This window comes from Peromyscus maniculatus, chromosome X, assembly GCF_049852395.1.
Source record: "Peromyscus maniculatus bairdii isolate BWxNUB_F1_BW_parent chromosome X, HU_Pman_BW_mat_3.1, whole genome shotgun sequence".
Classification (NCBI taxonomy): Eukaryota; Metazoa; Chordata; class Mammalia; order Rodentia; family Cricetidae; genus Peromyscus; species Peromyscus maniculatus.
Window position 1 is genome coordinate 140,409,520 of NC_134875.1, and position 24,006 is coordinate 140,433,525.

The following is a 24,006-nucleotide window of genomic DNA, read 5'->3' on the forward strand; positions in this document are numbered from 1 at the left end:
TAGCTCCTCAGAATTTACAGGTGCTTTGTGATAATGAAGAAATCATTGGTCCCATTACCTGTTGAGAATAAAGTTTAAAAAAATTTAAAAAGATGTAAATCAACCTCCCCTCAAATTAAAACGAGCATACCTGACTTAATGTGGTTAAATTTTCAAATTTTCTACTTAGCAATTGGTGAAAATTGATATGCATTCAGTAGATTCTTTTAGTCAAAAAAGAGAAGGATGGGGGAGAGAGATATAGATAGATTAGATAGATAGATAGATAGATAGATAGATAGATAGATAGATAGATAGATAGATAGATAGATAGATAGATAATGAGAACTACAAATCCTACAAAACATTTAAAAATACTATAAAGCCCTTACAATTGAAGTCATATACTACTTAAGAAAATAAAACCTTGTGCTACTGGCACATGAGGAGACGAAAAGCAAAAGATAAACAATAGCAAGTTCAGAGAAATATGCAAGCACATACAGAAATTTAGTGTACACACAAACCATTTCAAGCTACTCCTGCAAAACTTTTTCAGTAAATGATGTTCAGACTTAATGTGTGTGTGTGTGTGTGTGTGTGTGTGTGTGTGTGTGTGTGTGAACAAAGCTTGATCCATTTTCCACACCGTGCAGAAGGATTGACCTAGTATTATGGTTGGTTTTAGTGTCAGCTTGACACAATTTAGTATCACCTGAGTAGGGAGCCACACCTGAAGAATTGTCCTGATTATGTGGGAAGGCCCATTTGGATTAAGAGAAGCACCTTCTGGTAGGAAGCCAGATAAAAGGGTTACTCAGAAGGAAGTTTATGCTCACCTTTTACTGGTTTGGCCTTCTGTCTTGCCTCTGAGTTGATGTCTGACTGCTGCCACTGCTGATTCCTTCAATGACAGCAGAATCATAGATTCCAAGATTTCATCGTGTAATAGGGACCAGCAGCTTTCCAGGAACTTCCGAGGTTCCTGGCGAAATATTGGTGCTACTGAGGCACCCCTTGTGGACTGATGACTACCTTAGGTCATCACTTCCCCAGCCCCCAGTTGTTGAGGGATATTGGATCATACTGTGAACCTTGAGTTTGCATTTGCATTAATTAAATAAAATTAACATTGGGTCAGGAGGCTGAGTTGGCAACTAGTTAACAGAAAGTAATCATAGAGCATCAGAGGGCATCTGGAAGAGATAGAGAGACATACTGGAAGGGAGGGATTTGGAGTGGCGAGGCTTTCTTTTTTGTTTGGTGGAATGAAAGGATGCTCTCTTGGGGAGATGCCAGCAAGGAGAGAAGGTTAGCTAGGTGCTACTCAACCTCTCTGAGAAGGCAGATTTTCACCCCAGCCTTTGAATCTCTAGTTTTATTTATAAATAGAATGATCAAGATTTAGTTAAAGCTACCTTTACCAGCGGTGGCTGAGCCAGTGCTTGCAGGAACAGAAAGCAGTAGATTAAGGTGAAGATTAAAACAACACCCAGTGAGAGATAGCTGTTCAGTTATGCCCACAGGAAAATCTGATGGAGGCAATCCCTCAATTGAGATTCCCTCTTCTCAGGTGACTCTAGTTTTTGTCAAGTGGAAAATTAGCTGGCACAAGGATAAATTCCAAACAGATCTGAGATCTAAGTGTGAATAGAAACCATATGTCCAGTGATTGGGCAAAACCAAAACTTATTATAAGTCACAGTCATCCTAGGGTCCTCCCTGCTAGATAGCATCCCTGGATCTGTGGGTTGCAGTCTGATTGTCCTTTACTTTACATCTAGTATCCACTTATAAATGAGTACATACCATGTTTGTATTTTCTAGAATATATTTTCTAGTTTCATCCATTTGCCTGCAAATTTCATGATATCATTGTTTTTCTCTGCTGAGTAGTAGTCCATTGTGTATATGTGCCACATTTTCTTAATCCATTCTTTGGTTGAGGGGCATCTAGGTTGTTTCCAGGTTCTGACTATTATGAATAATGCTGCTGTGAACATAGATGAGCATGTGTCATTGTGGTATGATTGAGCATTCCTTGGGGATATTCCCAATAGTGATATGGCTGGGTCCTGAGGTAGACCGATTCCCAGTTGTCTGAGAAAGCACCATATTGATTTCCACAGTGGTTGTACAAGTTTGCACTCCCACCAACAGTGGAGGAGTGTTCCCCTTGCTCCACATCCTCTCCAACATAAACTGTCATTAGTGTTTTTGATCATAGCCATTCTGACAGGTGTAAGGTGGTATCTCAGAGTTATTTTGATTTGCATTTCTGTTATGACTAAGGATTTGAGCATTTCCTTAAATGTCTTTCAGCCATTTGAGATTCTTCTGTTGAGAATTCCATTTAAATCTGTAGCCCATTTTTTTTATTTTACAATACTATTCAGTTCTACATAACAGCCACAGATTCCCTTGTTCTACCCCTTCCTGCCCCCCTCCCCTTCCCCCCAGCACACCCCCCCATTCCCACCACCTCCAGATCAAGGCCACCCCCGAGGACTGACATTGACATGATAGACTCAGTCCAGGCAGGTCCAGTCCCCTCCTCCCAGATTGAGCCAAGCGTTCCTGTATAAGTCCCAGGTTTCAAACAGCTAACTCATGCAATGAGCCCAGACTTGGTACCACTGCCTAGATGCCTCCCAAACAGATCAAGCCAATCAACTGTCTCACCTATTCAGAGGGCCTGATCCAGCTGGGGGCCCCTCAGCCTTTGGTTCATAGTTCATTTGGTTATTTGTCCCTGTGCTTTATCCAACCTTGGTTTCAACAATTCTCGCTCATATAAACCCTCCTCTTTCTTACTAATTAGACTCACAGCGCTCCACCCGGGGCCTAGCCGTGGATGTCTGCATCCAGATTCCTCAGTCCTTGGATGGGGTTTCTGGCACAACTATTAGGGTGTTTGGCCATCCCATCACCAGAGTAGGTCAGTCCCGGCTGTCTCTCGGCCATTGCCAGCAGTCTTTTGTGGGGGTATCTTTGTGGATTTCTGTGGGCCTCTTTAGCACTTTGTTTCATACCAACACAATTCTTCACAGACCTGGAAAGAATAATACTCAACTTCATATGGAAAAACAAAAAACCCAGGATAGCCAAAAGAATCCTGTACAATAAAACAACCTCTGGAGGCATCACAATCCCTGACTTCAAGCTCTACTATAGAGCTACAGTAATAAAAACAGCTTGGTATTGGCATAAAAACCGACATGTGGACCAATGGAATCGAATTGAAGACCCTGACATTAACCCACACACCTATGAACATATAATTTTTGACAAAGAAGCCAAAAGTGTACAATGGAAAAAAGAAAGCATCTTCAACAAATGGTGCTGGCATAACTGGATATCAACATGTAGAAGGCTGCAAATAGATCCATATCTGTCACTGTGCACAAAACTTAAGTCCAAGTGGATCAAGGACCTCAACATAAATCCAGCTACTCTGAACCTGCTAGAAGAGAAAGTAGGAAGTAGTCTTGAACGCATTGGCATAGGAGATCACTTCCTAAATATAACACCAGTAGCACAGGCACTGAAAGAAACAATCAATCAACGGGACCTCTTGAAACTGAGAAGCTTTTGTAGAGCAAAGGATAGTCAACAAGGCAAAGCGACAGCCTACAGAATGGGAAAAGATCTTCACCAACCCCACATCTGACAGAGGACTGATATCCAGACTATATAAGAAACTCAAGAAATTAGACATCAAAATGACCAACAGTCCAATTAAGAAATGGGCCATAGAACTAAACAGAGAATTCTCAACAGAGGAAACTCAAATGGCTGAAAGACATTTAAGGAATTGCTCAACATTCCTAGTCATCAGGGAAATGCAAATCAAAACAACTCTGAGATACCACTTACGCCTGTCAGAATGGCTAAGATCAAAAACACTGAGGACACTTTATGCTGGAGAGGATGTGGAACTCGGGGAACTCTCCTCCACTGCTGGTGGGAATGCAAGCTTGTACAACCACTTTGGAAATCAATATGGCGCTTTCTTAGAAAATTGGGAATCAATCTCCCCCAAGATCCAGCTATACCACTCTTGGGCATATACCCAAGAAATGCTCAATCATACCACACGAGCACTTGCTCAGCTATGTTTATATCAGCATTGTTTGTAATAGCCAAAACCTGGAAACAACCTAGATGCCCTTCAACTGAAGAATGGATAAATAAATTGTGGCACATATACACAATGGAATACTACTCAGCAGAGAAAAACAATGACATCATGAGGTTTGCAGGCAAATGGATGGATCTAGAAAAAAATCATCCTGAGTGAGGTAACCCAGACTCAGAAAGACAAATATGGTATGTACTCACTCATAGGAGGATACTAGATGTGGAACAAGGATGACTGGACTGCTACTTACATCACCAGTGAGGCTACCTGGAAAACAGGACTCCAAGAAAGACATGGGGTTCACCCAATGACGGAGAAATGGATGAGATCTACATGAACAGCCTGGACATGAGTGGGAGCAATGAACAGTGAGGGTTGAGGGAAAGAGAGCGGGAGATCCCAGCTGGATCAAGAACAGAGAGGGAGAACAAGGAATAGGAGACCATGGTAAATGAACACCACATGAGAAATGTAGCCCATTTTTTAATTGGATTGTTTGGTATTCTGATGTCTAGTTTCTTGAGTTCTTTATATACTTTGGAGATCAGACCTCTAACTTATTTCACTATTAGGATAGGAATTTGTACCATATCAAGCTGATGAAAGAATGTGCTGGCTGTATTTTCAGGGGGGAGGCTAAAATCTTTTTAGACTATGGATTAGCCTATAGAAAAATATCTGCTGTACATCTGCTGTACATCAAACAGTGAAGGGGAAGATGAATAGGAATCTCACACAACTTAAGTAAAACATAGCTCTCTGAACAGATGAAGATAGGTTTCTTCTATATCCCAGAATCTAATCAATATTTATATGTATAATTCAGCTATTATTTGGCTTAAAAGGGCTTATTGTGAAATGTTATCATTTTTACTATTTTCTACAGAGAAAATATTTTCCAGTTTCAAATAACCCTGGACTTTTGAATTATAACCTGTTTTTATGTTCAAGTTGTCTGTGTATTATTTCTCCTACAGTTATACATAAAATGTTTTTATATTAAAAAGAACAAATACTATAGAATTGCATTACATGAAATATATAGCATATACAAATTCATAGAGACAGAAAGATTAGATGTTATCTCAAGATGGAAAAGAAAGGAATGTAGAGCAATGATTTCCTAAGTACAGAGTTTCTGTTTTTTGTGATGGAAAAGCCCCACAAATGGACAGTAGTATCAGGACATAATATCATGAATGTAATAAATCATATCATAAATATAGTTATTGAATGAATACTATGAAGGTAATCAATGAATACCACAAATGCAATTAATATCATGAGTGTAATTAATGAATATCATGAGTGCAATTAATATCTTAAATTGAATTCTTGCCACTGAATTGTGAACTTAAAAATGGTTACATTTGTAAATATTATGTTCATTTAAAAAATAAGGTGGAATGTAATCACCATACATTATATGTGTGTATGAAATTGAAGACAGCGATGTTCTAAAATAGAAAGTGGTGATGGTGTCATGGGCCTATGAGGATGCTGGACTAAAGTCTATCAAATTGTACAAACAGGCAAATTGTATACTATGTGAATTATTTGTCAATAAAACATTTTATAAAATGTTTAAAGAAAAAAAGAAACCATGTGTCTTGAGCTGGTGAGATGGCACAGTGGGTAATGTCTGGCACCCAGTTTGATGACATGAGTTTGATTCCAGGAACCACATGATAGAAGGAGAGAACTGATTTCCACAGTTTGCATTCTTGTAACAGGCCCTGAGGCCTTAGCACATTTGATGCCATGTTGGAGGCACCATTCCGATCTTAGAATCCAGCACATAAGGCTCTAACACCTGCCGAAACAAGAGCAAAGACCTAATCTATCAAAGACCTTGTGGTGGTACTGTGTTCCCCCAAAATATTGTATACCTTAATAAACTTATCTGGGGTCAGAGAACAGAAAAGCTACTAGATACTTAAGATAGGCAATGATAGCACACGCCTTTAATCCTAGCATTCCAGAGGCAGAAATCTATGTGTTCATGGATACAGCCAAGCATGGTGACTCACGCCTTTAATCCCAGAAAGCGAGCCTTTAATCCCAGGGAGTGATGGTAGAAAGCAGAAAGGTATATAAGGTGTGAGGACCAGAAACTAGAAGCATTTGGCCTGGATAAGCATTTGGCCTGGTTAAGCATTCAGGCTTTTGAGCAGCAGTTCAGCTGAGATTCATTCTGGATGAGGACTCAGAGGCCTTCCAGTCTGAGGAAACAAGACCAGCTGAGGATCCGGCAAGGTGAGGTAGCTGTGGCTTGTTCTGTATCTCTGATCTTCCAGCTTCACCCCAATACCTGGCTCACAGGTTTGATTTTATTAATAAGAACTTTTAAGGTTCATGCTACAAGACCTAGTCCATAGTTCCAGGATCCAGGAAAGTCCCTAAATGTACTAACTTTACATTGCTTTACAGCTTCTGTAGTTTTGCTTCTTGCTAACTTTTCTTGCTAACCAAATTGTGTCAACCATGATGTGAGTTTTGTGCATAAAAGATAGTCAAGCTCAGGGCTGCCTGATTTCGGCAAGTTGCCCATGCAGCAATACAGACTTTCCAGGCTTTAAGAGTGTCCTCGTATTCTCCAGTGGAATTACCTCAAAACATTCTCCACACATGTGCCATAGTGTGCATGCGTGCGTGCGTGCGTGCGTGCGTGCGTGCGTGCGTGCGTGCGTTTTAAAAAGAGAAAGACAAATAGTATAGTGGTTTGAATGGGAATGGCCCCCACAGGCTCATAGATTTGAATACTTAGTCACCAAGGAGTGGCAGTATTTGAAAGGATTAGGAGGTGTGGTCTTGTTGGGGGAAGGGTGTCACTGGAGGTGGCCTTTGAGTTTTTCAAAAAGACCAAACCAGGCCTAATGGCTCTTTCTTTCTTGCTGCCTGCAGATCCTGATGTAGAACTCTCAGCTATTGCTCCAGCGCCTGCCTGCCTCCTGTCAGGATGATAATGGACTAAACATCTGAAACTGTAAGTCACCCCAATTAAATGTTGTTTTTTTTTTATAAGAGTTGCCTGGGTCATGGTGTTTCTTCACAGCGATACAGCAGTGACTAAGACAGACAAGGAGAGAGAGAGAGAGAGAGAGAGAGAGAGAGAGAGAGAGAGTTCTCTAGTATCTCATTTTGTTAGGCCTGTGATCTTATTAAATCAGGACCCTCTTATGATACCATTTAGCCTTATTTACTTCTTTTGAGGTTCCATACAGCCACATTAGGCTTCCTTTGTGGGGGGACACAAACAATTTTCACTTATTTGCTTACTTGCAAGTAGATTCATGTTCCTCTGGAGTATCACATAAGAAATGCTGTGTCCTTGTTGCTTTTTCAAAAGGAACACTTTTGTCCCATTTCAGTGTCATTTCACTGCTTGGTTAATATGTCTGCCTGCTTCCTCCCTTCTGAGCTGCAATTCTCAACATTTTAAGTATCTTTTGTGAAGCTGTTTGAGTATATAAAATCTTGTTGCTCATCAACTTTTTGTCTAATCATTTTAGTATCCATTGATGATCCACATTTAAGGTCATGGTAGCTTCCAAACAGTAATTTTAGAATTTCATTATTAGTCTATGTTTATTAGTCAACAGTTTACTAAAGCAAAAAGTTTTCCCTTAGACTGTATTTATTTATTTTTGTTGTTGTTTTGTTTTGTTTTTCGAGACAGGGTTTCTCTGTGTAGTTTTGGTGCCTGTCCTGGAACTCACTTTGTAGCCCAGGCTGGCCTCGAACTCACAGAGATCCACCTGCCTCTGCCTCCCGAGTGCTGGGATTAAAAGCGTGCGCCACCACCGCCCAGCAGCCTGTATTTATTTACTCACTTGTTTAATTTATCAGAATAGATTCATAGATTTTTATTTTATTTTATGCTTCTACCTTTCACTTACTTCCCTGGTATATGTATGCATTTATGTTTGTAACTATGAATCTATCTGGAAACACATGAACTTATAACAATATCTCTGTCTTGGACTTAGTATCTGTGGCCCCTAAAATTTGTATGTTAGAATCCTAATTCCCAACATGCCAATTTAGGTGAAGTCTTTGGAAGGTAGTTAGTTCATAGCATAGGGCCTTTATGAATGAAATTTGTTCCCTTATGAATAATACACCAGGAAATTCTGCTTGCCCTTTTTACAGTGTAAGGATACACCAAAAAGATGGCCCCATACAAACCAGTAAGCCTGCCATTACTAGATACCAAATATTCCAGTACATTCCAATGAGTATTTCCAGCCACCAGAACTGTGAAAAGCACATTTCTGTTACTTATAAGCTATGTCTTGTTTTCTTATAATATCAAAGTAGATTCAAAATTTAGCAGAATTATTTATGTCTAGTAAAAGAATAATGTGGCCTTAGAGCTAGAACAGTTTCTGGATGTCAGTAGCTGCTCTCTTCCTTCTGGCTTGCTGCCACTTTCATTGAAGGACAAAGTCAGACCATAGGATAAAGGGTATCAAGATTTTGCCATTTCCAAGATTTGGCTAATTAAGATCAGAAGGCTATCCCCTTGAATGTCTCCTGGAGTTGATTCAAGGTCGGTCTTTCCTGCTCCTGCTATAGGATCATTTGCTGGCTATTCTGATATCACAGTGGACACATGTAGCATTTAAGTCTTTGGACAGGATAAGTCAACCAACTGCAGAATAGGTAATTATCATAAATAAAATTTTTATTCTCTTTATGGATTAGTATACAGAGTAATCAGTTTCATTATGGCAGTTTCATACATGCTTTGGATTTTGTTTGTTTTGTCCTCCTCTCTCAGTCCCCTGCCCTCTCCAAAGTGACACACTTGCTGCATTTTGCTTTGTCTGAATGACAGTGTCCTTTACCATACAGAAGCTTTTCAGTATCATGAAGTCCTGTTTATTAATTGTTGATTAGTGCCAGTAACAACAGTGTTCTGTTCAGAAGACGTTTCCAGTGCCAATGAGTTCAAAGATATTCCCCACTTTCTCTTCTATCAGGTTTTATGTTGAGGATTTTGATCCAATAGGAATTGAGTTGTGTGAAGGTGATACCTATGGGTCTATTTGGATTTTTCTAAATGTAGCCATTCAGTTTGACTAACACAAGTTATTGAATATACTGTCTTTTCTCCATTATCTATTTCTTGCTCCTTTATAAAAAAAAAAAAAACTCAGATGTCCATTGGTGAGTGGATTTATGTCTGTATCTTCAATTTGATTCAGTTTATAAACCTGTCTATTTTGTACCAATACCATGCTGTTTTAATTACAATAGCTCTATGGTGCCACTTGAAATCAGAGATGGTGATACCTTCAGCAATTCTTTTATTATTAAGGTTTGTTTTAGCTATCCCAGGGTTTTTTTTTCCATTTCCATGTGCAGCTAAAATTTGTCCTTTCAAAATTTGTGAAGAATTCTGTTGGAATTTTTATAGGGATTGCATTGAGTCTATAGATTGCTTTTGGTAGGATGGTCATTTTTACTATGTTAATCCTTTGATACATGAGCATGGGAGATCTTTCCATCTTCTGATCTCTTCTTCAATTTCTTTCTTCAATGACTTGAAGTTTATTTTTCATAGTTAAAAAGGAGGTTTATTTGGGGGTAACTTACAGTAAAGGGGTTGGTTACAGGATCTGGAAGAGGTGGCATTCAGTCCAGCGGTGTTCTTTGAAGAACTCTGATCGATCTACCATCCAGCATGCAGGATCACAAGGAACCAAGAGACCCAGCACATCTGAATCTCGGGTCTTTTTTTTTTAAAGTCATAATGAATTTTAATGTAATTTTTCTTTACCCTAGTCTTAATTTTATTCGGATCCATGATTTTATTTTACTTATTTTTATATTTTATATTTCACTTTAACATTTTTCATAATCCCATACACGTATACAATAAAATATGATCTTATCTAGCTCCCCCTATTTCTGCCTTCCACTTCCTCTCTATTACCTGAACTTACTCCTACACAAGTTCATATATTTCAACTTGAAATTTTTATCACACAATTCTTTTACTTGCTTGGTTAGAGTTACCCCAAGATATTTTGTATTATTTGAGGCTATTGTAAAATGTGTTGTTTCCATGATTTCTTTCTCAATCTGATTTTCATTTGTATATAGAGGAGCTACTGATTTTTGTGAGTTAATTTTGTATCCAGCTACATTACTGAAAGTGTTTATCACCCATAGGTGTTCCCAGTGGTATTTTTAGTGTTACTTATGTATACTATCATATCATGTGCAAGTCAAGATACTTTGACTTCTTCCTTTCCGATTTGTATCCTCTTTATCTCCTTTAGTTGTCTTTTTACTCTAGCTAAGACATCAAGTCTATGGGATGTTCTGTATGTTGTGTGGGAGCCCGTTCTTGGGTTCCTCGTGGCTTTACCCAGCAGGTCTGCATAGAGGATGATTAGGACCACGGGCCTGAGTGCAGGTGTCTGAGATGGTCTGTACTTGGCTCTGCTGGGGGATGGTCTGTATGTCAAGTTGCTCTGATTGGTCAATAAATAAAACACTGATTGGCCCGTGGCTAGGCAGGAAGTATAGGCGGGACTAACAGAGAGGAGAAATAAAAGAACAGGAAGGCAGAAGGAGTCACTGCCAGCCGCCACCCAGACAACCAGCATGAAAAGATGCCGGTAAGCCACGAGCCTCGTGGCAGGGTATAGATTTGTGGAAATGGATTAATTCGAGCTATAAGAACAGTTAGCAAGAAGCCTGCCACGGCCATACAGTTACATACATACATACATATGTAACCAAGTCTGTGTTTACTTGGTTGGGTCTGAGCGGCTGTGGGACTGGTGGGTGACAAAGATTTGTCCTGACTGTGGACAAGGCAGGAAAACTGTAGCTACAGTCTCTTGTATCCCTAATCTCTCCAGGTCTTTTTATTTAATTTAAATTGACAGATTAATTATTATTGAATATATTTATCAATTTACATATTTTGAACCACCCCTGCATCTCTGGCTTGAAACCTACTTGACCATGAAGTATGATTTTTTGATGCATTCTTGAATTCACTTTGAATTTATTTTATTGAGAATTTTTACATCTATGTTCATAAAGAAAACTGGTCTGTAATTTCTTTCTTTGTTGGATTTTTTTTATTTGGTTTTGTTTTGTTTTGAGACATGGTTTCTCTGTATAGTTTTGGTTCCTGTCCTGGATCTCACTTGGTAGCCCAGGCTGGCCTCAAACTCACAGAGATCCACCTGGCTCTGCCTCCCGAGTGCTGGGATTAAAGGCATGCACCACTGCCACTGGGCCTTTGCTGGATCTTAATGTGGTTTAGGTGTCAAGGTAATTGTGGCCTCTTAAAAAGAATTAGGCAATGTCCCTTCTGTTTCAATTTTGTGGAATAATTTCAGGAGTGTTGGCATTAATTCTTCTTTGAATGTTTGGTAGAACAATGTGCTGAATGCATCTTACACTGGGTTTTCTATTTCTGTTGGGAGACTTTTCATTGCCACTTCTCTGGGTTTTTCACCTGGAGTTATGAGTCTGTTTAATTTGCTTATCTGTTCTTTGTGGTGATATTTTATTTGTGCTGAAATGTGGTGATATTTTATTTGTGCATTAATAAAATAAAAGCCAGCCACTACAGTAAACACAAAAGTCAGGCATCACACGCCCTTAATCCCTTAGCAGGCAGGTCTCTGTGTGTTCAAGGCCACAGTAGGGAACAGAGCCAAGCATGATGACACCTTTAATCCCAGTACCAACCATAGAGACCTGGAGGTTTGTACAGACAGACAGAAAGTGACAGAGCTGTGTAGGAAGAGGAAGTGAGGTAGCTGGGCTAAGAGAGCTAATGAGAGGGCAGAAAAGCAAGGCATGTAAAGCCTGGGTAGACAGGAAGTAACTCACATTTGGAATCTACAGAGTTGGTGAGGTAAGGTTGGCTGGTGGCTTTCCCTATTTCCCTCATCTATATTTGGCTCCATGTTTTTTATTTTTTTTACTTATTTAGTCAGACCTTTAAAGCTTTGTGTTACAGTTCTTGGTTTAACTTTGGCAAGTAGTATGCATTGAGAAAATCATCCATATTTTCTAATTTGGTGGAGTACAGGTTTCTAAAGTATGTCCTTATAATTCTCTGGATTTTTTTGCTGTATTTTGTTATGTTCCCCCTTTTTATTTCTAATTTTGTTAATTTGGATAATCTCTCTCCACCATTTAGTTAATGTGGATAAGAGTTTATCCATCTTATTTATTTTCTCAAAGAACCAACTCTTTGTTTTATTAATTCTTTGGTTTTTGTTTGTTTGTTTGTGTTTTATTGATTTTCAGTCCCTAATTTCATTATTTCTTGCCATCTACTCCTCTTGGGTATGGTTTCTTCTTTTTGTTCCAGAGCTTTCAGGTGTGCTGTTAAATTGCTAGTATGAAATCTCTCCAAGTATTTTATGTTAGCACTTAATGTTATGAACTTGCCTCTTAGAACAGCTTTCATTGTGTCCCATAATTTTGGGTATGTTGTCTATACATTCCATTCAATTCTAGAAAGACTTTCATTTCTTTCTTAATTTCTGTCTTGACCCATTTTTCATTCAGTAGAGTTGTTCCATTTCCATGAGTTTGTAAGCTTTCTGTTGTTTCTGTTGTTGTTGATATCCAGCTTTAATTTGTGGTGGTCAGATAGGATGCAGGGAGTTATTTCAATTTTCTTGTATCTATTGAGACTTGCTTTGTGACAGAGTGAGTGGTCAATTTTGGAGAAAGTTCTATGAGGTGGGAAGAAGGTGTATTCTTTTGTGTTTTGGTGAAATGTTCTGTAAATATCAGTTAGGTCCATTTGGTTTATAACTCAGTTAGCTCCAGCATTTCTCTGTTTAGTTTTTGTCTGCATGACCTCTCTATTGGCAACAGCAATAGACTCCCATTGTGTGAGGGTCAATATGTGATTTAAGCTGTAGCAGTCTTTCTTTTATGAACTTGGCTGCCCTTGTGTTTGGGCATAGATGTTAAGAATTGCAATTTCATGTTGGTGGATTTTTCCTTTGATAAGAATTAGTCCTTCCCTATCTCTTCTGATTAGTTTTGGTTTGGTTTAATGGCTACACTAGCTTGTACCCCAGGTCCTGTTGCTTGGAATGGACCTGGAATCCAATCTGTTTGGAATCTTTTTCCAATCCTTTACCCTGAGGTGATGTCTATCCTTGAGGTTAAAGTGTGTTTTTTGGATGCAACAGAATTATGGATCCTGTTTTCCCATCCATTCTGTTATTCTGTGTCTTTTTTATTGGGAAATTGGGATGAATAATATCAATAAACACTCTTTATTGATTTCTGTTATTTTGGTGATGGTGGTGTTGGTGGTAGTGGTGGTGGTGTGTGTGTGCCCTCTTTTGAGTTGCTGGTCTGGAGTTATTTATTCCTTGTGTTTTCTTGGATGTGGTTATCTTCTTAAGATTGGAGTTTTTCCAGAAAGCATCCTCAACAAATGGTGCTGGCATAACTGGATGTCAACATGTAGAAGATTGCAAATAGATCCATAACTGTTGCCATGCATGAAACTCAAGTCCAAGTGGATCAAACACCTCAACATAAATCTAGTTATACTGAACTTGACAGAAGAGAAAGTAGGAAGCACTCTTGAAAGCATTGGCACAGGAGACCACTTCCTAAATGTAACACAAGCAGTACAGACACTGAGAGCAACAATTAATAAATGGGACCTCCTAAAACTGAGAAGCTTTTGTAGGGCAAAAGACACAGTCAATAAAACAAAACGACAGCCTACAGAATGGGAAAAGATCTTCACCAACCCCACATCTGACAGAGGGTTGATCTTCAAAATATATAAAGAATTCAAGAAACTAGGCATAAAAATACCAAACAATTCAATTAAAAAATGGGCTACAGAGCTAAACAGAGAATTCTCAACAGAAGAATTTCAAATGGCCAAAAGACATTTAAGGAATTGTTCAACATCCTTAGTCATCAGGGAAATGCAAATCAAAACGACACTAAGATACCATCTTACACCTGTCAGAAGGGCTAAGATCAGAAACACTGATGACAGTTTATGTTGGAGAGGATGTGGAGCAAGGGGAACACTCCTCCACTGTTGGTGGGAGTACAAACTTGTACAGCCACTTTGGAAATCAGTATGGCGCTTTCTCAGAAAATTGGTAATCGATTTACCTTAAGACCCAGCTATACCACTCTTGGGCATATCCCCAAGGAATGCTCAATCATACCACAAGGACACATGCTCAATTATGTTCATAGGAGCATTATTCATCATAGCCAGAACCTGGAAACAACCTAGATGCCCCTCAACCAAAGAATGGATAAAGAAAATGTGGCACAATGGAGTACTACTCAGCAGTAAAAAATAATGATATCATGAAATTTGCAGGCAAATGGATGGAACTAGAAAATATCATCCTGAGTGAGGTAACCCAGACTCAGAAGGACAAACATGGTATGTACTCACTCATAAGTGAATACTAGATGTAAAACAAAGGATAACTAGACTGCAACCCACAGCTCTGGGGAGGCTAGCTAGCAAGGAGTACCATAGAAGGGATGCCCAACGAAGAAAAAATAGATGAGATCTACATGAGCCAACTGGGGGTTAGGTAGGTGTGGTAATAGAGGGGATAATGGCTGGGGATAAACCTGAGGGATTATATTTGGAGGAGCAGAAGGAGAGGTGAAGATCTGTAGTTACCCTACCTGCTTCCCTGGCTGGAGTGGCCTCTGGGTTCCCAGAGAATGCCATGCATATATCTCGAAGTGTTTCACTGTTTTAGTCTAAACAGTTTTACTGTTTGGGCTTTTATATTGAAGTCTCTGATCCAGTTTTAGTTGAGATATAGGGATGCAATTTCATTGTTTGGCGTGTAAATAGCCAGTTTTGTCAACAACATTTGTTGAGACTGTCTTTGTCTAGTATGCATTTTTGACACCTGTACTAGATAGTTTTATGTCATTTTGGCACAATCTAGAGACATCAGAGAGGAAGGAGCCTCAATTGAGAAAATGCCTCCTTAAGGTAGAGATGTCAGCAAACCAATAGGATATTTATTTAATTGGTGATTGATTTGGGAAGGCCCAGCCCATTGTGGGTGGTGCCATCCCTGAGCTGATGATCCTGGGTTCTATAAGAAAGCAGGCTGAGCAAGCCATGATAAATAAGGCAGTAAGCAGCACCCCTCCATGGCCTCTGCATTGGCTCCTATCTCCAGGATCCTGCCCTGTCTGGGTCTCTGTCTTGACTGTGATTATGAACTTTGATGTGGAAGCATAAGCTGAGTTAACACTTTCTTCCCCAAGTTTCCTTGGTCATGGTGTTTTATCACAGCAATAGTAACCCTAACACCATCTTTATAAAAAATTAGAAAGCTGTAGGTGTGTACATTTATTTCTAGGTCTTCTATTTCTATTTAACTTGAGTATGAATTCATGTGCCAGTACTATAATGTCTTTGTCTCTATGGATCTGTAGTTTAATTTGAACTTAGATATTGTGATACCTCCAGCATTGTTCTTTCTGCTTAGGATTACTTTGAGTATTTTGGATCTTTTGAGTTTATATATGAATTTTAAGTGTTTTTTTTTCTTGTTCTGAAAATATGTCACTGGAATTTTGTAAGGGTTGTATCAAATCTGTAGACTGCTATTGGTAAGAGAGCCATGGGAAACAAAAGTATTAGCCTTTGTAATTGGTTTCTAAATCATGTATCTAAATTACAAAACATAGGCAATGAAAATTGTCACAGTATCCATCTGTAATTTAGAGATCCCATTTTTTTTTTCATTTCACCTACTCACAGATTATCCTACTTTACTAGGAAATTTTATACACATGTTATAAAAAGTATTTGATACAGACCAAATTCCTTCCTGGCTGCTTATGCTGGGACTAAAGAGCTAAATGACAATATAACTATGTTAGTTTGTTGAGCTTCAAGAGCAGACATAGTATTATTTATATCTTACAGTACTCTTAGAAGTTTGAGCCCCCTCTTCTAGTTACATTAGCCAGTGTGGGAATTGCAGTTTGGAGAGTATACAAGAAAGAGAATCAGTCATGAATCCTAAAAGTTCCCCTAAAGAATAAATGCTAGCTTTGCTCTGGACACTTTTAAACAGCCTTTTGAAGGCTATATAATCTACTAGAAAGACAATGAGTTTAGATATCTAAAAGATTCTACCCTCCCCTGAATATGGAGGGTAAATTAGGGTTCATAGACAAGTACATGTTTATATGCCCACATAAGAAATAGTATCCCAGTGTAGCATAGATTGCATAGGATATAAGTGTAATTCATTATAATAGTCATAAGCCACCTATACATATAGATTCTCTGATTAGAATTAAATAGTTCCTGCACAACAGGATAAATTCTCTGAAGAGACCAAAGTAACTATCACATGATTGGTAACTGAAGATTTTGTTTGAGAGCAAAAACTAGAGGAAAAATATGTTCCTAAGCTATACTGTAAAAAACCTTATCAGTCGCTTTTGACAATTTCCTTAGCAATAAAAAACAAAAAGGCACTGATTCTTGGTTTCATGTTTACCACACCCTGAAGAAGAAAAAAATTATATTAGCTAAAGTATCATGCCATATAATAATTGGGAGTTATTATAGATTTTTAATTAAAAATGTTTAATTGCATTCATTTATATGTATGTGTATATGTGTGTACATATGTGCACACATGCATGATCTACAGCACACATGTGGAGATAAGAGGACAGTTCTTTGGAATCGGTTCTTTCCTTCCATCATGTGGTTTCTGGGGATCAAACTTGAATCTTGAGGCCTGACTTATAAGTGTCTTTTACCCAATGAAAAATCTCACTGGCTCTATTGTAGATAGTTAAAAACACACAGAATCAATATTAGATCTTTTCCCATTTTTAACATTATAAAATACTATCAAACACTACAAAATATGTATAAGAATAGAACCAGGGCTGGAGAGATAGGGTAAAGATATAACAACAAAATTATAGGCAAATTTAATTGATGAACATAAACTCAACAAAAATCTCAATAAAATACCAACAAATCAAATTTAATAACACATCAAAAAGATCATATTCTCCAGGTCAGAGACCACAACCCCACCAATGCCCAGCATTCCAACTCCCATTTTAGACCAAGCACAGGGTCCTATAGAGTGCTACCCACCCCCTAGGTCAGAGACCACACACCTTCAGTGACACCTAGGACATGCAAAGCACTTGTCTGCTCCCCAGATCAGAACTATACCCTTGATGGCCCATGGCACTTCAACCTCCATGACTATAAGCAAAATACCCCACTGGAACTCCTGCCTTCTCCTCAGGTCAGAAACCACACTTTACTGACCCTGGACATCTGACACAGAATGAGACGCTCATGAAGTCAGAGATTGTACACCCACTAGGTAAACAGGAACCAATACAGTAACCCCACTCATAAATCAGTACTGAGTATTTTCATGACTAAACTTAAAGCATTACCTAGCTGATCCAAAACTAGCCAAGCTGAGGTAACACATATCCACAAACCTACTCAATGTAGGTGGGCCAGAAATATTCTAAGAAAGTTGTTAAACAAATGAGGACCAAGAAAATAACATTAGACAATCAACAATATGACAAGAACAGTATGACACACCTTTCTATAATAAGTCTAAATATCAATGTTCTCAATTACCCTATCAAAACACACTGACTAGCTGATTGGGTCAGATCACAGAATCCATTTCTTCCCTGTCTACGAGAAATAATCTTCAGTGCCAGCTTCAGGATACCTCCTTCTGAGTTCTAAGTCAGGAGCCCCAGTGACTCCCAAAACAACACAGGCTATGTGGTCTGCCAGGAGCGACAATGCATCAGTGGTCTTATCCAGGTGAGAACCTTGTGGACCATAATACAGGTCTGCCAGGCAAGGTGTACCCACTGGTGCAATAGTGCTATGGCTGTCAAGGGGCAGTCAAGCACTCTCTGAGTGGTTCTGAGGTGAAATTCACAAGAGGGAATGCCTGCGTGGTATGGAAAGGCTGGCTAACATCCCATGACTGAGGAGGTCTTGAGTCCTAGGAGGTACTTACAATTATAGTTTAGCTACATTGAAATAGTGCCAAGCTAGCTTCTATCTACCTTGTTTATACCTAGACAATTTGTGTTTTGATTCTTAGTAAGAGAAACTTTCCTTTGCAAGAAAAGCTGTGAAGGCAGAGACAGATCCTGAGAATAACCCAGAGCTAAGCTTGCCCTGACCACCCCCACACTGTCAAGTCTAGCTCTGATCACACAGCTCCTGCAATGGCCCCGCCTGAGGCAGGCTAGACTCTCACACAAGACACGCACCCAAGGAAAGAAGTCTATATGCCCAGCTCATACTGCGAAAACACCAACATGAAAAAACAAGGCAATATGCTCCTTCTGCCAACCCACTACTTCTATATAAATAGTCTCCAATGAGAAGTACCTAGATGGACTCCAGGTCACAGACTTTAAATAATCATAAACTTGATCAAATAATGCAAGGAACTTAAAGAGGATATGACCAATCAGCTCAGTGAGTATAGAGAGAGTAGAAATAGATGTTTGAGTGAGGGCCAAGAAACCACAAATATATGTATTTATATATGGCTGAAGGAAATGACAAATATTCAGGATTTAAAAACTGACTTCAATGAAGAGTTAAAAATATCGAAGAGAATTTAAGCTGAAATGAAGGTGGAACCCTCCCAAAAAATATTAATCAAATTAGAAAACTCTAGGGAAAGCCATACCAGTAGAATGGATCAAGTAGAAGCTAGAATATCAAGACTTGAAGATAAAGTAGAGGAACTGATCCACTCAAAGAACAGTCATAAAAAAAGAAGTTAAGCACATAAGCATGCAGAAACTATGTGATACCATGAAAAGACCCAATCTTCAAATTGTACATGTAGAATAAAAAGAAGAATCTAAGGTTAATGGTATAGACCAGCTCTTCAACTGGATCATAGAAGAAAGCTTCCACAAATTAAGGAAAGACACCCATATAGATACAAGAAGCATCCAGAACACTACACAGACAGGAACAGAAAAAGAAACTCCCCATATTACAATTTGTGGTAATGTATTATGATAAAAAGTATCTCTTACATTCTAAAAGACTAGAACTTTTGCTGGGCCTCACATTCGAAGTTAATAATTCACCTTGAGGTCACTCAAGACTTAAGACTGCTATCCTACTGTGTACTCAAACTGTTTATTTAACCTGCCTTTAAGAGAGCAATGTAAGAACCAACCTTATTTACCTTGGATTTCCAATGTAATCAACTTTTACAACCTAAGGCAATACCTAGCTGCAATCTTAAGTTATGTACTTACTTTCATTGCCCCTAACCCAGAGTAATGCATGTGTATCACTTGCTGAAAGCAGCAAATAAGAAGTTGAAAACAACTTCCTAAAATCTACCCTAAAGTTTGAAAGCCACCATTTGTGGCTATTTGTTGATAAACAATGGTGTTTGTTATCTGGATCAGTTGGGATTAGTTGGAGCCAGTGACTTAATCCCTTGTAAAACTGTTAAAGATTTCTGTAAAGTATCCCATTCCTTCCCCTATGTGATAATTTCTGTGCTGTTCAATAAATACAGAATGAAACCCCTTGTTAGGGACAGATACACATATACAGAAGACACAGACACAATTCACAAGACAGCCTTCTTCAGTCAGGCACAGATTCAGACTCATAGGCAGACAGCAGATGGAAGACACAGAGAGTACGAAGCAAAGAATTCAAATCTAGTCTTGTTCTTAAGGATTCCAAGAAGTGCTTTTATTTCTTCACTTAATCTGACACCAATACATTTTGGTAACTCAGAGTTAATCACTAATGTGTATAATCCACACCATAGTTAAAACACAAACTAGTTATACAGAACAAGGAAAGCATATTGAAAGCTGTGAGAGAAAAACCAATATATATATTCTCCATCCATGGGAATAATAGCTGATTTTTCAATGGGAAATTTAAAAGTCTGAAGAGCCTGAAGCAATATGTATCAAGTTCTGAAAGACCATGAATGCCAACCAGTACTACTGTACCCAGAACACCATCTGCCATAGTTGAAAAAAATGAAAACCTTACTATGATATAAAGAAGCTATAAAAGAATTCATCTTCACCAATTCAGCCCTACAGAGAATGCTGGAGTCAATACATTGGACTAAAAGAGGAATAAGGATAGCCAAGAAGATTCTAGAAGCAAATGAAGCTGTAACCATTGAAGCACAAAATAGGACTAAGAACACAAACAGTAAAAACAACAAAATGACTACAATCAATACACCTTTCAATAATAACTTTAAATATTAATGGCCTCAATTCCTGAATTGAAAGACAGAGGTTAGTTGAATGGATTAAGAAACAAAATCCTTACTTCTGTTGTCTACAAGAAACTCACCTTACCTTCAAAGATAGGCACAACCTTAAATTGAAAAAAAAAGGATGGTTAAAAAAAAAAAAAACTATCCCAAGCAAATGAAAACAGGAAGCAAACCAAGGTGTCATTATCCTGACGTCAGACAAAATAGACTTCAAATAAAAGTAATCAGAAGAGATTTTTTTAAAAGGCTGCCTCATTTTAATAAAGGAACAATTAACCCAGAAAGCATTACAATCCTAAATATACATGCACCAAACTCTGATGCAACCAATTTTATAAAAATTTCACTACTGAACTCAAAGACACAGATTACTTCCAACTCAATAAGAGTGGGTAATTTCAATACTCCTCTTTCTTTAATAGAGGGATTATATGGACAGAAAATGAACAGAAATATCAGAATTAAATGGCATCAAGTGGAACTAACAGTTACCTACACAATATTCTACACATACACCAAATAAGCTTCTCTAAAATAGACCACATACTGAGACACAAAGAAAATCTTAACAAACTCAGACAGTTGGAATAACGCCATATATCCTGTTTGATAGTGCAATAAAGCTTAAAGGCAACAGCAAATGAATCTCTAGTAATTACACAAACTCATGAAGATTAAACAACACATTATTGAATAATGAATGGGTCAAAGAACAAGCATAAAACTCAAAAATTTAGAAAAACAAGAACAAACCCAGCCCAAATGAAGTAGATGGCAAGAAATAATAAAAATCTACCTTGTGATGGAGTTTGCATTGAATCTGTAGATCATTTTTGGTAATATAGCCATTTTCACAATATTAATTCTACAATTTCATGAGCACAGGTTTTTTCATCTAGTGTTTTCTTCTATTTCTTTATTCGGTGTCTGAAAATTTTCATTTTAGAAGTCCATCATTTCTTTAGGTTTGTTCTTAGCTATTTTATTTTTTGAAACTAGTGTGATGGGCTTTTCCCCCAGCTTCTTTCTCATCATGTTGGTTATTAGTATATAGAAAATGTTGATTATATATGCTGCTATTTTGATAAAAAAATGTTTATGAGATCAATGAGTTTTCTGGTGGAGTACATGAAGTGTTTGTGTATAATCATGTTGTCTGCAAATAGAAATAAAATGAATTCTTCCTTTCCCATTTACATCCCTTTTGTTTCTTTTCTTTTTTAATTTTCTTGAAAGCCAAGATCTTTATTCAGAAATTATGGCCTGCCTAAGTATATTGATTTATTCATGATGTTTTATATACATTTTAGTACATGTTTATTAAAATGTGGTCACATCACTTCGACCTTTCACTTTCCTCCATCCAGCCTCTCCCATATCTGCTCCCTCTAATCCATCCATCCTCCTCCTCAAATTTTCCTTTGATAATTATTGTTATATTGTATATGCACAAACATTTAAATACAACCTGCTGAGTCAGTTTTTGTTGTTTGTGAGTATGTGGTTTTAGTGCTAATCATTTTTTTTTTTTTTTTTTTTGCTTTTTCGAGACAGGGTTTCTCTGTGTAGCTTTGCGCCTTTCCTGGAACTCACTTGGTAGCCCAGGCTGGCCTTGAACTCACAGAGATCCGCCTGGCTCTGCCTCCCGAGTGCTGGGATTAAAGGCGTGCGCCACCACCGCCCGGCAGTGCTAATCATTTTTATTGCATAACTAATAAAGGCACTCATCCCAGAAAAGTAAATTCCCCCTCTCTCAACAGTCATTAGTTACCTGTAGTTCTTTGTCTAGACATGGAACCCAATGAGATTTTCCCCCTTCTGCATTAGCAGGACTATCGATACCACCATTTTTTAGGTCTTGTTTATATAGCCATTTCTAGGAAAAACTGATTCACAGCATATATCCTTGTATTCTGGCTCTTTCAGGTTTGTTGTTGTTGTTGTTGTTGTTGTTGTTGTTGTTTTTATCCCTTCTTCCATGATGTTCCCTGAACCATAGATACAGGAGTTGAGCTTCAGATATATCCACTGGGGCTGGTTTCCCCATGATCAGTTGATCTCTGTTTTGGTATGTGCATATATAGGTATGTGTAGTTTGCAATCTGCCTTGTGTCCAGCTATGATTTCCTGCAATAGTCTTCATTTGCTATAAAGAGAAGCTTCTTTGAAGAGTGTGATAGCTACACTTATCTGTGGGTATAGGTTAAGATTTAGAATGTAATTAGGAATTATGTTGGTCTAGCAAAGTGGTAGTAGTAGATTCTCTTCTAAGATCCATGAACTCACCAGCCCTGGGAAGTTGGCTAGGTTCTAGTACCAGGCATGGTTTCCCTCTGATTGAGTGGGCCTTAAGTCCAAATTGGCAGTTTTTTTGTTACCACTACCATAGTGAGAACCACTATGCACCTTTTTTGATATCTTCTATGTAATCATTGTTGTGGTTCATAGGTGTCACAGCTGGGTAGGACTATTAATTGATTCCCTCCCTTGGCAGCTTGCATAGTACTTTCTAATACCATGGAAGCCAGACATCAGAAAGATGTTTTTACATTAGAAGCAGGAAGGGGGCTTTCACATTAGATCCAGCTTGAATCATCTGAGTTCTGTGTCCTAAGTGTGTGGCATTTTCAGCAATAGGGACTTAGAGTCTACCTCTGAGATATGGCCAAAGGCCATATTGTTTGTGAGTCACTTGTATCCTGACAAACCATTCTAAAGGAGGTATGGTTCTTGTGGGGAGCACTGTCAGCTCTAGTAGCATAACTTCTTTATATATATATATATATATATATATATATATATATATATATATATATATATATATGCATTGTGTATGATTTTAGGTAAACATAAAATAATAAGATTCCTTGAGACTTTATCAATCAAATTTAGTGTTATTTGGCCCTCTTCCCTTCCAAGTTGGAGCCCCCTACCCCTTCTTCATATTACCTGTATCCTGCTACCGTTCCTCTCAACACCCACTGACAGTTCCTTTATAATTTCCTGGTTTTTGTGGTTACTCTATGTTGTAAACTCACATCTGAGAATTTGAAGCTAGGAATTGCAGATGAGAGAGAACATGGGGTGTTTGTCTTTCTGGGTCTGGGTTACCTCACTAGTTCCATGGAACTAGTTTCTAGTTCCATCCATTTACCTTAAATTTCATGATTTCATTTTTCTTTAGAGCTGAATAGTATTCCATATTGTACATGTACCATCTTTTCATTATCCGTTCAACTATAGAAGGACATTTAGATTGTTTCCATTTCCTGGCTACTGTGAATAGAGTGGCAATGAACAAGTCTGGGCAAGTATCTGTAGAGTAGGAGGTTGAATCCTTTGGACATATGCCAAGGAGTGGTATAGCTGGGTCAAATGTAGGTTGTTTTTTTTTTCGGGGGGGGGGGGGGAGGAGCTTTTTTTGGGCTTTTTTAGACAAGGTTTCTCTGTGTAACAGCGAAGGCTGTCCTGAAACTCACACTCTGTAGACCCTGCTGGCCTTGAACTCAGAGATCTGCCTGCCTCTTTTATACTCTGCCTCCTGGGTGCATGTGC

The 24,006-nt window shown here is 38.4% G+C and overlaps 1 protein-coding gene across 4 annotated transcripts in view; it reads left to right on the forward strand.

The window, feature by feature from the left end:
• Pfkfb1 (6-phosphofructo-2-kinase/fructose-2,6-biphosphatase 1) overlaps window positions 1-24,006 on the forward strand; it is a 201,550-nt gene that overhangs the window by 162,846 nt on the left and 14,698 nt on the right. For all 4 annotated transcript variants that reach the window (XM_042268768.2, XM_076562062.1, XM_076562060.1 and 1 more), the window contains one exon: window positions 7,025-7,106. Coding sequence is in view for 1 of the 4 variants with exons in the window: in XM_076562063.1 (XP_076418178.1) it covers window positions 7,025-7,083 (59 nt within the window). In the remaining 3 variants the exon portion in view is untranslated. The remainder of the gene's footprint in view (window positions 1-7,024; window positions 7,107-24,006) is intronic.